General features: G+C 35.3%; 1 protein-coding gene across 1 annotated transcript; it reads right to left on the reverse strand.

Moving 5' to 3' along the window:
- Window positions 1-14,465, reverse strand: LOC144963813 (uncharacterized). Its single transcript, XM_078897747.1, has 5 exons — window positions 14,306-14,465; window positions 10,684-11,197; window positions 9,026-9,098; window positions 5,455-5,562; window positions 1-774 (listed from the first exon to the last, which is right to left on the reverse strand). The coding sequence occupies exons 2-5, from the start codon at window positions 11,195-11,197 to the stop codon at window positions 633-635; spliced, it is 837 nt and encodes a 278-aa protein (XP_078753873.1). The 5' UTR covers window positions 14,306-14,465; the 3' UTR covers window positions 1-632.
- Window positions 14,466-15,188: the final 723 nt, after the last annotated feature.

Consider the following 15,188-nt stretch of genomic DNA (forward strand, 5'->3'; position numbering starts at 1 on the left):
TTATTATTATTATTATTATTATTATCAAGAGGAAAGTACTTTACAATAAAGTAGCGTGCTACCTAAAGGATAGCAAGAAATTGTTATTGTCCGTTTAACGCTACAGAGACTTATAAACTCAGGCTGAATGGGTCTAAGGATTCTGATATGCTACTTTATCATCATTTTTTTTCAGTTCTTGGGTGATCGTTAGCTTATACTCGTATATTTAAAAAAATAGAGCTTTATATAGCGCAATATCCACTATGTGCTCAAAGCGCTTCACAAGGGGTCCCTGGTCAACAGCATCATTTAGCATGTAGGACGGGACATGACGACTGTTAGGCGATATTACAATTTTTCGGACAAAGACAACGCTGTTAATGGCCAGGTACTCATTTTACACCTGAGTACGGTGAGAGAATGTGAGTAAAGAGCCTTTTCCAAGGACTCAACTATGCGCCGAGCGCGAGGCTCGAACCCAGGACCTCCCGATCCGAAAGCGAGTGTCATGCATACCACTAGACATAGCCGCACAATATATATTATATATTATATCACCACAAGCACCCACTCTTATCAAGAGCATAAAAAATGTAATGACACGGTTCGATTTTTCTGTGTACGTTGTACATATATACGTTTTTTAATTGTCATCCAAATCTTTTACATGCACAATATCCAGGAATTTCAAAGAATTTAAACGTGTATCTTTCTCCAGGGTCAGGTGGATGTATTGCCAAGGCCATATTCACAAACATTTGAACACATTCTCCACGACACTCCCCTCGGCCACTGTTGATAGAAAAATATAAACTCATTAACTCACTCAATCCTAGAGATTTTTGATTCAGAAAAGTGAGTGGAGCAGGCACTTATGTTGGTAACAACAAGAGATGAAGTGAGTAGAAAAGTGCCAGAAGACAATAGAGAATAATTTTGGGTTCGTGGATAGCTTATATGGTAGAGTCACGCTTTCACCGGCAAGGCGGAGTTGTCGTACCAATAAGGTCGCGGGTTCAAACCCCATCACCGCCGCGAAAAACTTTTATTCTCTATTGTCTTCTGGCACTTTTCTACTCACTTCTTCTCTTAGAGATTTTTGCCACTTTTCAAAATTGGAAGAAAAATGTGTAAAAAATGAGCATGTAGGTATATTAAATATTTTCATTCAACTACCATAAACATGTAAAAACTAAAATATTAGCTTTGATACTACGTCTATAATTTGTCTCAGAAAAATGTAATAACTAGGCATGGGGTGTAAAAGTAACCACGGGTATACTACGGATATAGTCGGTGTTAGGGTTGAGTCAGTTAAGGTCTGTGCATCTTAGCTATATTCTTATGAACTCATATTTGCATGTCTGATTCCCAAACGCAATAATTAATTATGAGCTTGATTTAAACTGGACAATACAATATTATGCGTTGGTGTGAGAGTGTGTCCATTACAACAATGAATGGGCCCCTAACAATTTGAGATATCAGACCTGCAAATAAATACACTTCGGTACATTCACGTTTCCCTTTTTATATTTTGGCTAGAGACATCCACGTGTATGTTTGTGTGTGTGTGTGTGTGTGTGTGTGTGTGTGTGTTTGTGTAAAAAATTATTACTAAACCCGGTAGTTCTTTGAAATAATATTGTCATTATTTCTACTTTAATTACGATTATTTTTGCTGATGCCGACGTGCACTTATTTGCAGATCTGATTACCTATTCATTATGGGCTTATTGTTGTAATGGAAATGTACAAAAAAAAAAAAAGAAGAAAATGACGCAAAATATTGTCCATTTCAACAATGTAGCAATGACGATCACACCCAAATCCGTGGGCATCAAATTCTCTCGCGAAGAGCCCAAATTTGTGACAAAATATGGGACACGGCCGTTTCGTATATGCTATTTAAAAAAATCAATTACGACGCTTTTTATAAATAAATATGTCTCAAATTTGGCACACAATTAGTAAAGAGGTGATTTTAGATTATGTCAAACAGCAAAACTCGTGCAATTACTAGAAAGCCGTTAAAAACAGATGTTTGCTCTTTTGAGTGAAATATTTCTAAAACTATCAAGTGCATAGATTTTGCCGTGAATAAGGTCATATATGCACATTTCATCTTTATGTTTTAAATTTCATCGGAATATGGTAAGTACTTTTCACGTAGTATCAAAAAACATCAACCCAATTTGCGATTCAATGGGTGAGAATGGGAGACAGCCATTTTTCCGACCCAATGTTTGACACGCCATAAGACGTCAGCGAGACAAGGCTGCCAGATGGCTACACTTCCATCGGACCAAATTCGATTTAAAAAGTGGCTAAATAGATACTCGCATATACTCGCATGGTTTTCACTACTAAGACTGACCTCCTTAAAAAATTCATTGAATTTGACAAACAAAAAAAATGAATACTTGACTTGACTTAGATGCCTTTCGCGTCTCGACCGAAAGATCGGGTCGCCTTGGCTGTTTCCAGTATTTCCTGTGTGAGGTGTCTCCAATATTGCCGGTCCTCTGCTAGGGTTCTCAGATTTTCAAGGTCCCCTGCCGTTATGAGACTAATGCTTTGTCCAAGTGTTGTGAGGTTTTTGTTTAGGATCACAGGCAGTGTTGTGATCGGTCTTCCTCTGAAAAGGTTCCCGTGTTTTTGGAAATATCCCGACATGGCTTGGTTAGCTGGTATGTTTTTGTCCCTGCGTAGTATGTGACCGAAAAGTTGCCATCGTTGTTGTAAAATGTCAAGGGAGATTGGTCTTTCTTTTGTGATCTTATAGAGTGATTCATTTGAGATCTTTTTTGGGTATTTGATGACCAGTACCCTTCTTAGCTGTGTGCGATGGAAGGCATCCAGATGTTCTTCTTCGGATTTTGTCAACGCCCAAGTGCCGCAGTTATACAGAAGTACCGGTTTTACAAGAGCACGGTACAGTTTCAGTTTGGACATCGGACGTTGTATGGACACATAAATGGTTGGCAGCAAAGGCACTCAAAGAAAACATATCCATAACAATAACCGGAATCGATATGTCCGCAGCCTTTGATACGATCGACAGAGGAAAACTTTTGGAGATATTAACAGACATAGTAGACGAAGACGAGCTCCGAATAATCCGATTTCTCCTCAGCAACACAAAGTTACAACCAAGGATATACGGGGCCACTAAACAGACGCAGTTCGAAAGTAACATCGGACCCCCCAAGGAGATAGTCTGAGCCCGATTCTGTTCACAATATACTTAGAACACGCTCTGAAAGAAGTTCGAAAAGTCATTCCAAAACCAACGACTCCTATTGAGAATGCAATCCCTAGAGAAATCGCCTATGCAGATGATGTAGATTTTATTGGATCAACATCAGCAAATATAGACATCATACAAAATACCCTCATGAAATATAACCTCCAAGTCAATGCCAATAAAACCGAATTTACAACAATATCGAGGAACAAAGATGGAATGGAAAAGAACAAAGAAAGTCGGCTCACTAATTGGAGACACCGAGGATGTACAAAGAAGAAAACAGCTATCAAACGCCGCACTCAGTAAACTCACCAATGTATGGATTAGAGGTGACAAAATAAAGAGAAAAATGAATAGACTAGGATAAAAGTCACGGAGACAAAAATAAACTAATTAGATTTAATAAAAGAAATACAAGTCTATATTTGGCCAATTTTGGCCACAGGCGTGGCCATCTGGCACCTCAGCCGCTATAGTGGTTTTTTATTTTTTAATTTTTTTGGCATTTCTTAAAATCTAATCTAAGCTTGTCGGCTATTGCATTTTGTTTTTTTTTCTAATCAGTTGATAAATCAGTTGACTTTTTAACCATCTTTGTCCCCTTTGTCTATTTCAAAGTTTGAAATAGACTTGTCCAATATCTCATTTCCTCACAATAAATTAACACACACACGCTCTCTCTCTCTCTCTCTCTCTCTCTCTCTCTCTCTCTCTCTCCTCTCTCTCTCTATTACTCTCACTCTCTCTTAATCTCTCTCTCTCTCTCTCTCTCTCTCTCTCTCTCTCTCTCTCTCTCTCAGAAATAACATAATACATGGTCTCACGGACTATTTTGACTGATAATAATTTAGCAGGCATTATTCATATCATTTGTGTGGGTTTTTTTTACACATTTCCCTTCGGAAACATTCCAAAAGATCAATATTATGTATATTTTTTAACGAAATTACGGTTGAACTTAGCGACACAGCTCTAATACTACATAAGTTAGAGCTCTTCTGATGTCTCCATCATATTTGCTGAGAAATTTACCCTAAAATTGCCAAGTTTCAATATCATAGTCCATGTATTAAAAAAAAACAGCCACAAACCAGAATAAAACGCAGAAAAAGCGTCCCATATTTTCCGTATTTTTTCTCTATCTATATATAAGATAGCATTTCACACTAATGACCACAATTTTCAATGGCGTATTGTCTTTTTTACAAAAACATTTAAAGCAATGGACTTTGAAATGTGAAATCACCACAGTGTAAACAAAACATTGCTATAAGGGTATTTCGATAATGAAGCCAAACGAAGATATCCATTTCATATCATTGGAACTACCACTGGCACAAAAAACTTGAGCTTTTATATAGCGCAATATCCACTAAACGTGCTCAAAGCGCTTTACAAGGGGTCCCTGGCCAACAGCAACACATAACATGTAGGACGAGACATGACGCCTGTCAGGCGATATTACAAATTTTTGGGACAGAGACACGCTGTGGCCAGGTACTCATTTTACACCTGAGTACGGTGAGAGAATGTGAGTAAAGAGCCTTTTCCAAGGACTCAACTATGCGCCGAGCGCGAGGCTCGAACCCAGGACCTTCCAATCCGAAAGCGAGTGTCATACCACTAGACCACATAGCCGCACTATAAGGGTATTTCGATAATGAAGCCAAACGAAGATATCCATTTCATAACATTGGAACTACCACTGGCACAGCATATGAAAAACAATATAGATACAAACATAGACATAAGGCTGTAGGGCTCCCATGTGCCTACTGCGATAGCCACTAAATATAAACAATACAATGTTTATGTTAAAATGTTAAACGTCATTACGATATAATATGTTTTATTTTCGGGTGTGAGAAAATGACAAAAACAGCCAAAGTCAAAGGAATTTGCCATTACACAATAAACGATAGAGACAATGATTTCATTTTTAAAGATTGAAAATGTTTTGGGTTATTTAAAAATCTAAGACCGCATGCAAAGTGTCACGTAAATCTGTCAGATGACCGAGAAGAAATTGAGCAAATCGCGCGCCTTGAGTTTAGAAACGAACTCTAAGAGAGAGAGAGAGAGAGAGAGAGAGAGAGAGAGAGAGAGAGAGAGAGAGAGAGAGAGAGGGGGGGGGTTGGGGGTTGGGCAGCAATCAATGTGCGCGTTTCATTTGAAGCACGTACAGGATCTACATAGAAAAAAAAAAGATCTTGGAAACCTACCTGCATAGACCATGTCGAATGAACTGTAGGGACTGGCGAGAGTGAGCAATCCTACGTCTGACCCCCATAACATCCGTTAAACTTGAATTTGTGAAAAACATTTCATTTCTGAAACGTAATGAAAATTATAGTCGAATTAACAAGTTAACCATCGTACTCTGGAAAGGCACATTTTTCAAAATTTGGCCAGAAAACCCGTCCTTCAAATATCGATCAATTAACTCATTCAACCCTAAAACCGACTATATCCGTAGTTTACTCTGGTTACTTTTACCCCATACCTATTTATTACATTTTTTTTATAAGACAAATTATAGAAGTAGTATCAAAGCTAATGTTGTATAGTTTTCCCATGTTAGTGGTAGTTGAAAATAAAATATCTATGGACATGCTCATTTTAATATATTTTTTTTCTCCAATTTTGAAAAGCAGCAAACATCTCTAAGACTGAGCGAGTTAAAATGACCCTCATCTTGGCAAAAGTTCTCCAACTGGGATCTCGCGGGGTATTCAAGGAATTCTAGGTTTGAGTGTTTTTGCCAAGATAAGTAAGGGTCACTGAAATCGATCGAAGTACGAGTTTTTCTGGACATATTTTTAAATACGTTTCTTTCAAGAGTACGGCAGATGGCTGGTTAAAACACAACTTTAGTTTTAACCCCAAGCTGTCCGAAAAAAATTGCGTGAAGCAGATGTCAAAAACTTTTCAGAAATAAGAAATCTGTATTTTTCTCACTTAATAAAACTGCCATATAGTCATCCTCCTTAGTTCATCAAATACATTGAATCAATTCTACGTATAGAATCTAAGCTATCAGAATCTAATTCCGGTTTGAGCCGTTGGGTCACAAAATGACTTTTTCCCATGGATTATCCAGACAAGAACTGGTTTGACCTTTCCGACGGTTTTCTGGATTATTTTGAAAAATAAATTTTGATTACTTGGTATTATTGGTTGATGAAAAGTTTTGAGCTTCAAACGTTTAATGCTATGCAATGGTTCTTATTTATTTATAAATCAGCTTTAATCATTTTGTTCAATACTTTAAAAGCCCATCAAATCGATGGCAGTAGCCTCTTATGGTTCTCACACTACTATGTTATGACGATCGACCCAATCAGCAAAGTCCGGTCCGCATTCGTGCACCGTCGCGAACCCGCCCGGTAGCATCGTCACAACACACCGTTTGACTAGATGCTCTGCCTTCTCAGGTTCTTGCCCACAGCGGGTACATGTTGGACAGTCAGAAAGACCCCACCGATGAAGCGCACTGGCCGTGAGGCAGCTCCTCGACCGAAGCCGATTCGCCGTCACCCAGTGGCTCCTCTTACTGGTATCAAAGCCTGGCAACTTCTCACCAAGCTTAGAGGAGGTAACGTCCCCGCCCCCAAGGATTGAATTCGTCCAAACCGACTTCCATCTCGTATGTGCAGCTCTAGACGTAGTCAGGGATTCTTCGTACAAGGGTTGCCGGGACTTATTTCGGCTCGAGACGGGGGCGCCGTCCATTATGCGCATCAGAGGGTTATCCCCATTCCCTCTCTCTTTTATCAGTCCGTAGATATCAATATCAATAAGTCACAAGTCTTTACCATGCTTGACTTGGGAGGCCTTCCGAAAGCTCCTACAAAGGGAAACAACTTAAATAATATTCCCTCAACTAACCCCAAGAAAAAGTAAAACCTAGACTACCTTTAACTAACCCTAATAGGAAAATAAACACCCTAGCATTATGACTAACCCTAATAGAAAAAAAAACACCCTCGGACTGCTTTGCACTACCTTTCAATAATTCACAAATTAAAATGGCGGCCGACAATCAAAACAATAGCCAAATTAGGAAATTTTAAACTTTCACAAATCTATCAAGGTTTGTTCTATAGTTTTTTAAAATGCTTCTTTATGATGACAAATTGAATAAATAAACGCCTGACAAAAGATCTACGGTGAAAATACAAATTGAAAGAATACTGAGGATGTAGGAGCTTTCGGAATGTCTCCCTCCTAGCACCTTTACTAAGACTTATGACTAACCCTAATAGAAAAAAAATCCTATGAAAATCTGAAGCAGACTCGAAAAATATCAAGTTTGTTCGGGCTAGAAGCTAGACAGATACAATTGACAGTTTGCCGACAACGTTTAATTAAATATTTCCCAGGGCAATAATATCACATCGATGCATAATAACGACTGTAATATCAGCAGTAATATTAGTTGACGTTGTTAATCGGTGAAACTTGTTTAAAATTTGTGTAAATCCGAATACCTTCATGTGATCAACCGAATAATATCACTATGAATGCCACGATTTGCTGAAAAATGCCAACACACATGTATACACCACACACAACACACACACACAAACACACACACACACGCACACACACAAACATACACGCAATTAGAACATACTACTACATAACAACATTGATCACCGCTAAATCAAGAACACGACGGAAGTAATAATAATACTTGATGTCATAAGTAGATGACGCAAACTGACAACTTTTTACAGTGACGAAATTGGTTGATTTTGAGAGTGTTAGTGTCGTCGGTACGTATTTTATTATATCTGTGTGACTCAACGAACTTTCAAACTGACTTTAAATTATAAAAGGCAATCAAGTTATCTGTTTATCTATCTGTAAAAAATACATTTCTAATTTTCAAATCGTTCAGTAGAGTTGTGCGCCGTATCATTTTTTTATTGACTCAAATAAGCACAATGTTCTCCACAATGCTATATTTTTTAAAGAAAGGATATATATATATATATATATATTTTATATATATATATATATATAAATTCAAATCAGGATTTGTCCGATGCTTTATTGGCCCATGACATTTGTATTCATAATGATACATTTTGAATAGACGAGTTGTAAGTCAGATGATAATGGGAGCGATCTATATTCATGGTGTCGTCCAACTGAGTCATCAATCACATGATTTGTTGCTGCCCAACGATTGAATATTTCTTAACAAATGTAAACACACTGCTTTGTCTATGAAAATTGTAAACATACCAGTGTGTCAAGCTGAATAAAATGACCAATCGTGATGTTAGATATTTCAAAAGCTGTGAACACTTTTCACTATATGGGTCACTTTGAGCACATTTTGCCATGTGACCAATGACCTCGAGCACATGGAAAGTGAATATAGATCATGCCCATTCACGGGAAGAATCTGTTAGAATAAAGGTTAACTCTGATGTGGGTATTAATAAATGTTTTGATGTTTGTTAGTTTATTGCGTGTATCTGTTCGGCCTTTCTTGCTTAAATTCCTCAAAAGGTTTGCACCTTCTCTGATTGCAATTGCCTCTGCTTATTATTTGTGCAATGTGTGCCAGTTGCTTGGAAAGTTCTTATGTGAGTATCTTTTTATACCAGCGTCGTATTAGCCATTTTATAGTATAGAAACAACGAAGCTGGCGTCACTCAGCTCTTTGTTATTATTTTTTAAAAGACAGCTTTGTGATTAGTTCTCACTAAATGATATCAATCAGGCAAAAAAATAAAATAAAATAAATACGTTAACGGTTATATAAAAGAATTTACTTACGTTGTGCAACACTGGTCCATATCCGTAAGAAAATGTTGCCGATTATTGTCACCAGCGGCTTCCATCATCAGACCTAACAAAGAGAAAGTTAAAAAAACATGTCAACACAACCTTTCAGATCTGTCTCATCACTCTCTGAAAGAAAATTCTCCATAAATGAAAGGTTAAAATGATTTAAATGATAATCTGCACTTATTTCCATACATCATAATGGCACCGTTTATCTCGATTCAAAGGAATGTAATATGTATAGATAGTATGCGCTTGGCGAAGAAGCTCATAACATTGCCATCCGGAATTATAACGGACCAACACACAAACTGTGTGTATCCATGTACGTTTATATTCGGGTTAATGCAGTTCAGTGAGCATTACTCATAAACGCGGATGGCAAAAAACAATAACAAAGACCCGAGTGACGTCATCTTCGAACTATCTATAGCAAGTCTCGCATTGTGAACCATTTTCTTTTAAATTGTCTTTGACAAATCTTAAACTTCAGTCACAAAACTCCATTAAATTGAAATTTGGTCTGATAGGGACATTTATAATTTTGTAATTCGAATGATGGCTTGCATTTGTGACCCTCCACCTCAAAACGCCCTAATGCCGGAGTCATTTAGATGTTGACAAGAGTATGAATAATACAAATTATGAGACTTCAGCAAAGGCTATATCTTTTATTGAGCAGAATGAATACAGTTTCATTAAGTGCAATGCTGACAAACCAGGGAGAAGCACTGGTGTAAGTTAAATATCTGGTTTTTCATAAGGGACCGTGTTTTCACTGTGAGACCTCACTTTGTGCCATTTTAAACAAACATTAAACAAGAAAAGACCTGACAGGAAGCTATCATTGAATTTCTTGTTTTTGAGGAATAAATAATAATATGAAATTGAATGTAAGCTTCAATTTAATTACAAAAACAGATCAAATGAACGTTTCGGGTTTCCCATTTATCAACAAAAAAGATGGACTGTGGCTATCGAGAGAGGCGGAGACGACTGTGTTGAGAAGTAGCGTTCTACTCGGCTAATGCCAAGCTTTAATTTGAGGTATGATGTATGCTAATGATTCTCAATTTGTTTTAAAGTAATAAGTAGAGTTCCATTACTTTTTGACGCATCCTCGTAAAAGAAAGAATCATCCATTTTGGTCCGTTAGAAATAATAAATGATGTAATTTTGAGAGCTAAAATGGAGGAAATGAAGTTCATTCATATTTCCGTGAAGATTGATGATCAGAGTATATTGTTCTGCCAAAAGAATGTCGTTTTTAGTTTCAATCCCCTCTTCCGCTTTAAGAAGAAATTCCCAAATTTCTTCATTGAGATTCGAATCAATGATCTTTCCAGGGGCGTGGCTATGTTGGTTGATTTGGTGCCTGCCACCAATTTCATCTTTAAAAAATGGATTACAGCATTTGAAAAATATTAAAACTAAGAAACGGTATAAACCGCCCCTTACTTATTTGAGTGATTCTTTTCTGTATATTTTTTTCTTTCTTTTGTATTTACAAATATAGCATGTTTTTCGTCATTTTCTTCTGTTTCTGGCACCACCTTTTACTGTAAGCACGCCACGCCACTGGATCTTTCTATTTAAAGTCAAGTGTGCCACCGATTATCAAACAACATGCTATATCGTGAGATACTAACCTTGACGATTTACGTGTAGATGACTTATTCGTGGGATAGTTGATCTTGAAAAAATTGTGGAAGGGCCTCCTAAGTCAATCCCAATTAAAGTTCCATTTCTGTTACGGATCGACTTGGCGCGTGGCCCCAATGATCGTTGAAAATCTAAGACGGATCCATTTTCTTTTTGTAGATCTTGACTTTTTGATTTCGTGTGATGGCGTTTACTCCGTTTTTTAAAGAGACGAACTACGATATCTATGTCATCTGATGTCCTTGTCTTCAATCGTAAGGACTTTCCGTGGTATTGTCTGAAATGGCGACGGGCGTATGGAAAAAAGTCCAATGTTGTTAAGTTGTGGCTTGAAAGGTAGTAATCGATGTAGTCAAAAAGACGCTTCATAGGGCACATCCTATGAAAAAGACTCATATCAGTATGGACTGCCTTGCAGGCTACATTACCCGACGACACGTAAACAAGGGCAATGAATAACGTGATCACATGTTTTATTTTCCACGCTTCAGAAGATTGCATCTGTGGAGTGAATTTTAATTAAATCAAATTGTTCATTGTACAGATTGCGGCACTCACTCACACTCACACATACACACACAGAAACACACACATACACACACAGAACACAAACAGAACACACACATGCACACATACACACACACACATGATAATAATAATAATTATAATAGTAATATAATAATAATAATAATAATAATAATAATAATAATAATAATAATTATAATAATAATAATAATATAATATATACTACTACTACTACTACTACTACTACTACTACTACTACTACTACTACTACTACTACTACTACTACTACTACTATTACTACTACTACTACTACTACTATTACTATACTACTACTACTATTACTACTATACTACTACTACTACTACTACTACTACTACTACTACTACTACTACTACTACTAATAATAATAATAATAATAATAATAATAATAATAATAATGATAATAATAATAATAATAATAATAATGATGATGATGATGATGATGATGATGATGATGATGATGATGATGATGATTGTTATGTACATTTAGTATATCATTCTATGCAATTGGATTCAATAGTCTGATGTCACGCAGCCCGACAACGGCGGCCATCTTGGTTCTAAACAAAGAAAATCATTACTTTTTATTCTTCATGCTGGCTAGAACTTTTCATATGCCTTGTGATCAGAATGTGTAAAAGTCAAAATATGATCAAATTTATGGGTTTTTTTCCTCTGAATACGCTTTTATGCTCCCCGGAGAATTATTTCTTACGGCGTCCGCCATTGTTCAGATAGTTTAGAGCCAGTGTTACTAAGTTACCATGCGTCATTAGGAAGGAAGTGACGTTACGACTGTTGAAGAGTATTGCATCTCAACGCTTTACAATAAAAATCGAGTACATTGAGTAAAATTTTGTTCTTGGTATGTTGTTATGGTAGAGTGTGCTGTGTTTAGTGGTCTAAGTTTTTCCATAAATTTAGTGCAGCAAAACAGGAAACATTCATCACACTCAAGGACCATAAACCAAATTTCAGAAACGATCCTTCATGTAGACTAATGGGCACGATCTATAGATAGAACGAAGATGACGTCACACATGCCTTTGTTATTATTTTTTGCCATCCGCGTTTGACAGTTGTTCTCACTAAACTGTATTAACCAGACTATAAAAGTTCATGGTTACACATAGTTTTGTGTGTTGGTCCGTTATACTTTCGGATGGCAATGTTGTGAACTCATTGGCCAAGCGCATTCTATCTTTATTACATTTCCATGTGCTCGAGGTCATTGGTCACATTGCAAAGTGTGCTCAAAATGACCCACATGGTGAAAAGTGTTCACAATTTAAGAAATATCCAACGCGACGATTGGTGATTTTGCTCAACATGACTTCTTGTTATGTTTACAACTTTCATAAACAAAGCAGCGTGTTTGTATGCATTGAGAAATGTCCAATCGTTGTACAACAACAAAGCATGTGATTGATTACTAGATTGGACAAAAACATGAATATAGTTCGCTCCCATTAACCTCTACAAAACAGAAATAGGAGAAATCAGAAAGAAAAAAACATTGTAACAAACGTGAATGAAGAAACAAAACTAAATTTATGGAAAAACTAAAACCAAGTCATAGAATGGTTTACTAACATCAACAACAAACAACAGTGCACTTGCATCAGATTCGACATCAACGAGTTCTACCCATCTATGATAGTATGCGTTTATAGATAGAATGCGCTTGGCCAAGGAGTTCACAACATTGCCATCCGGAAGTATAACGGACCAACACACAAACTCTGTGTAACCATGAACTTTTATAGTCTGTTTAATACAGTTTAGTGAGAACAACTCACAAACGCGGATGGCAAAAACAATAACAAAGGCCTGAGTGACGTCATCTGCATACTATCTATATAATAGGTGACATTCCACACCCCTGGGGATATCCGTTTGATAGTGTTCTCATTTGATAGCTTTGACCCACGGAGGAATCTTTGACATCTTTTATCAAGGAAGTTTTGAATCCATTTCAAAATTATATTTTATTTTTATTTTTATCATTATTATTATTATTATTATTATTATTATTATTATTATTATTATTATTATTATTATTATTATTATTTATTTATTATTATTATTATTATTATATATTATTATTATTATTTTATTATTATTATTTTTTATTTTTTATCATCAAATCATCATTATCATCAAATCATCGTTATCATTATTTCTATCATTATATCATTATCAATATCATTATTACTATCATTATTATCATTATCATTTATTATTATTATCATTATTATTATTTATTATTATTATTATTATTATTATTATTATTTATTATTATTATTATTATTATTATTATTATTATTATTATTATTATTATTATTATTATTATTGGTTTCATTATCATCATCATCGTTATCATTATCATTATCATCATTATCATCAATATCATCATTATTATCATTATCATTATTATCATTATCATTATCTACCGTTATCATTATCATTATCGTTATCACTATTATTATTATTATTATTATATATTATTATTATTATTATTATTATTATTATTATTATTATCATTATTATTATTATTATTATTATCATTATATATATAATAATAATTAATAATATAATAATAATAATAATAATAATAATTAATAATAATAATAATAATAATATATAATTATTAATTATTAATTATATTATTATTATTATTATTATTATATATATTATATATTATTAATTATAGTGTTTTCATCTTCACTACTATTATACTTATTACTATATATATTATATTATTATATACTATATATATATACTACCACCACCACCACCACCACCACCACCACCACCACCAGAACAACTAACACTACTACAAATATTATGAATACACCGAGTACCTATGTATTGATAATATTGTTATCATTTTTATCGTCATCGTCCAGGATCGGCATCGTTATTTTTCTTGTCATACGACTTACTTTTATTGCTATTATTTATTATTTCACTGTATATAAATATTTAATTGTAGGAACGTTTACCATCATTCTCATCAATAAAATCATTATTACACCATCATACCTTTCAAATAGTGTTATCCCAATCACCGACTTGATTTGAATTGAGTATTTGTAAATGTTTATTTCATATATCCATGATGCACATTACTATTGAGAAGCGGCTATATACATAGTGGCAACTCATTAACTCACTCAATCCTAGAGATCTTTGCTACTTTTCAAAATTGTAAAAAATGTATTAAACAGGAGCATGTGCACAGATAGTTTTATTCAACTATCATTAACATGTAAACACTAAAAAAACATTAGCTTTGATACTAGAACGCTTATAATTTGTCTCAGAAAAATGTAATAAATAGTCATGGTGTAAAAGTAACCCGGGTAAACTACGGATATAGTCGGTGTTAGGGTTCAGTGAGTTAAATCTGAAGATCACATCTGATAAGCAAGTCATTAAGTGCTCCTTCACGTTGTAGTTCACTTTAATCAACGAGACAAGTTTGCGTTACCACCTTGGTTTACAATAGTTAGAAGAATTCACTTCACATCTGGTGTCGAACTGGGACAGAATCTGGTCTACATAATTTGTGCATGGCTGTTGATACAGGAATGAATCTAATGTTTTAAAACCCCCGGAAAGGGAGGGTAGTTGCCGTACCTAATGCAGCAGGCAAAACGATAAAGGACGATTACAGCTAGAGACCTATATCACTGTCTATGTGTTACTGAACTGATGGGGACGGTCTTAGACACAGGCTGACTAAAGAAAAGGGAGATGCAAATTTCAAACGTCACTGCTTGGCATATTGAGGCAGGTTTCAACTAAAAGTTTAAAAAGGGTACTATGTGTTGAATGAAATATCACGATGCGATTTGGTACTACAGGGCGGTAATATTGAAATGTACAGAGATCATAAGGCACAGGAGACTAGATTTTCTCATGG

The sequence above is a fragment of the Berghia stephanieae genome, chromosome 2 (genome assembly GCF_034508935.2).
Source record: "Berghia stephanieae isolate SIO BIC M18660-M18661 chromosome 2, UCSD_Bste_1.3, whole genome shotgun sequence".
NCBI classification, from domain to species: Eukaryota; Metazoa; Mollusca; class Gastropoda; order Nudibranchia; family Aeolidiidae; genus Berghia; species Berghia stephanieae.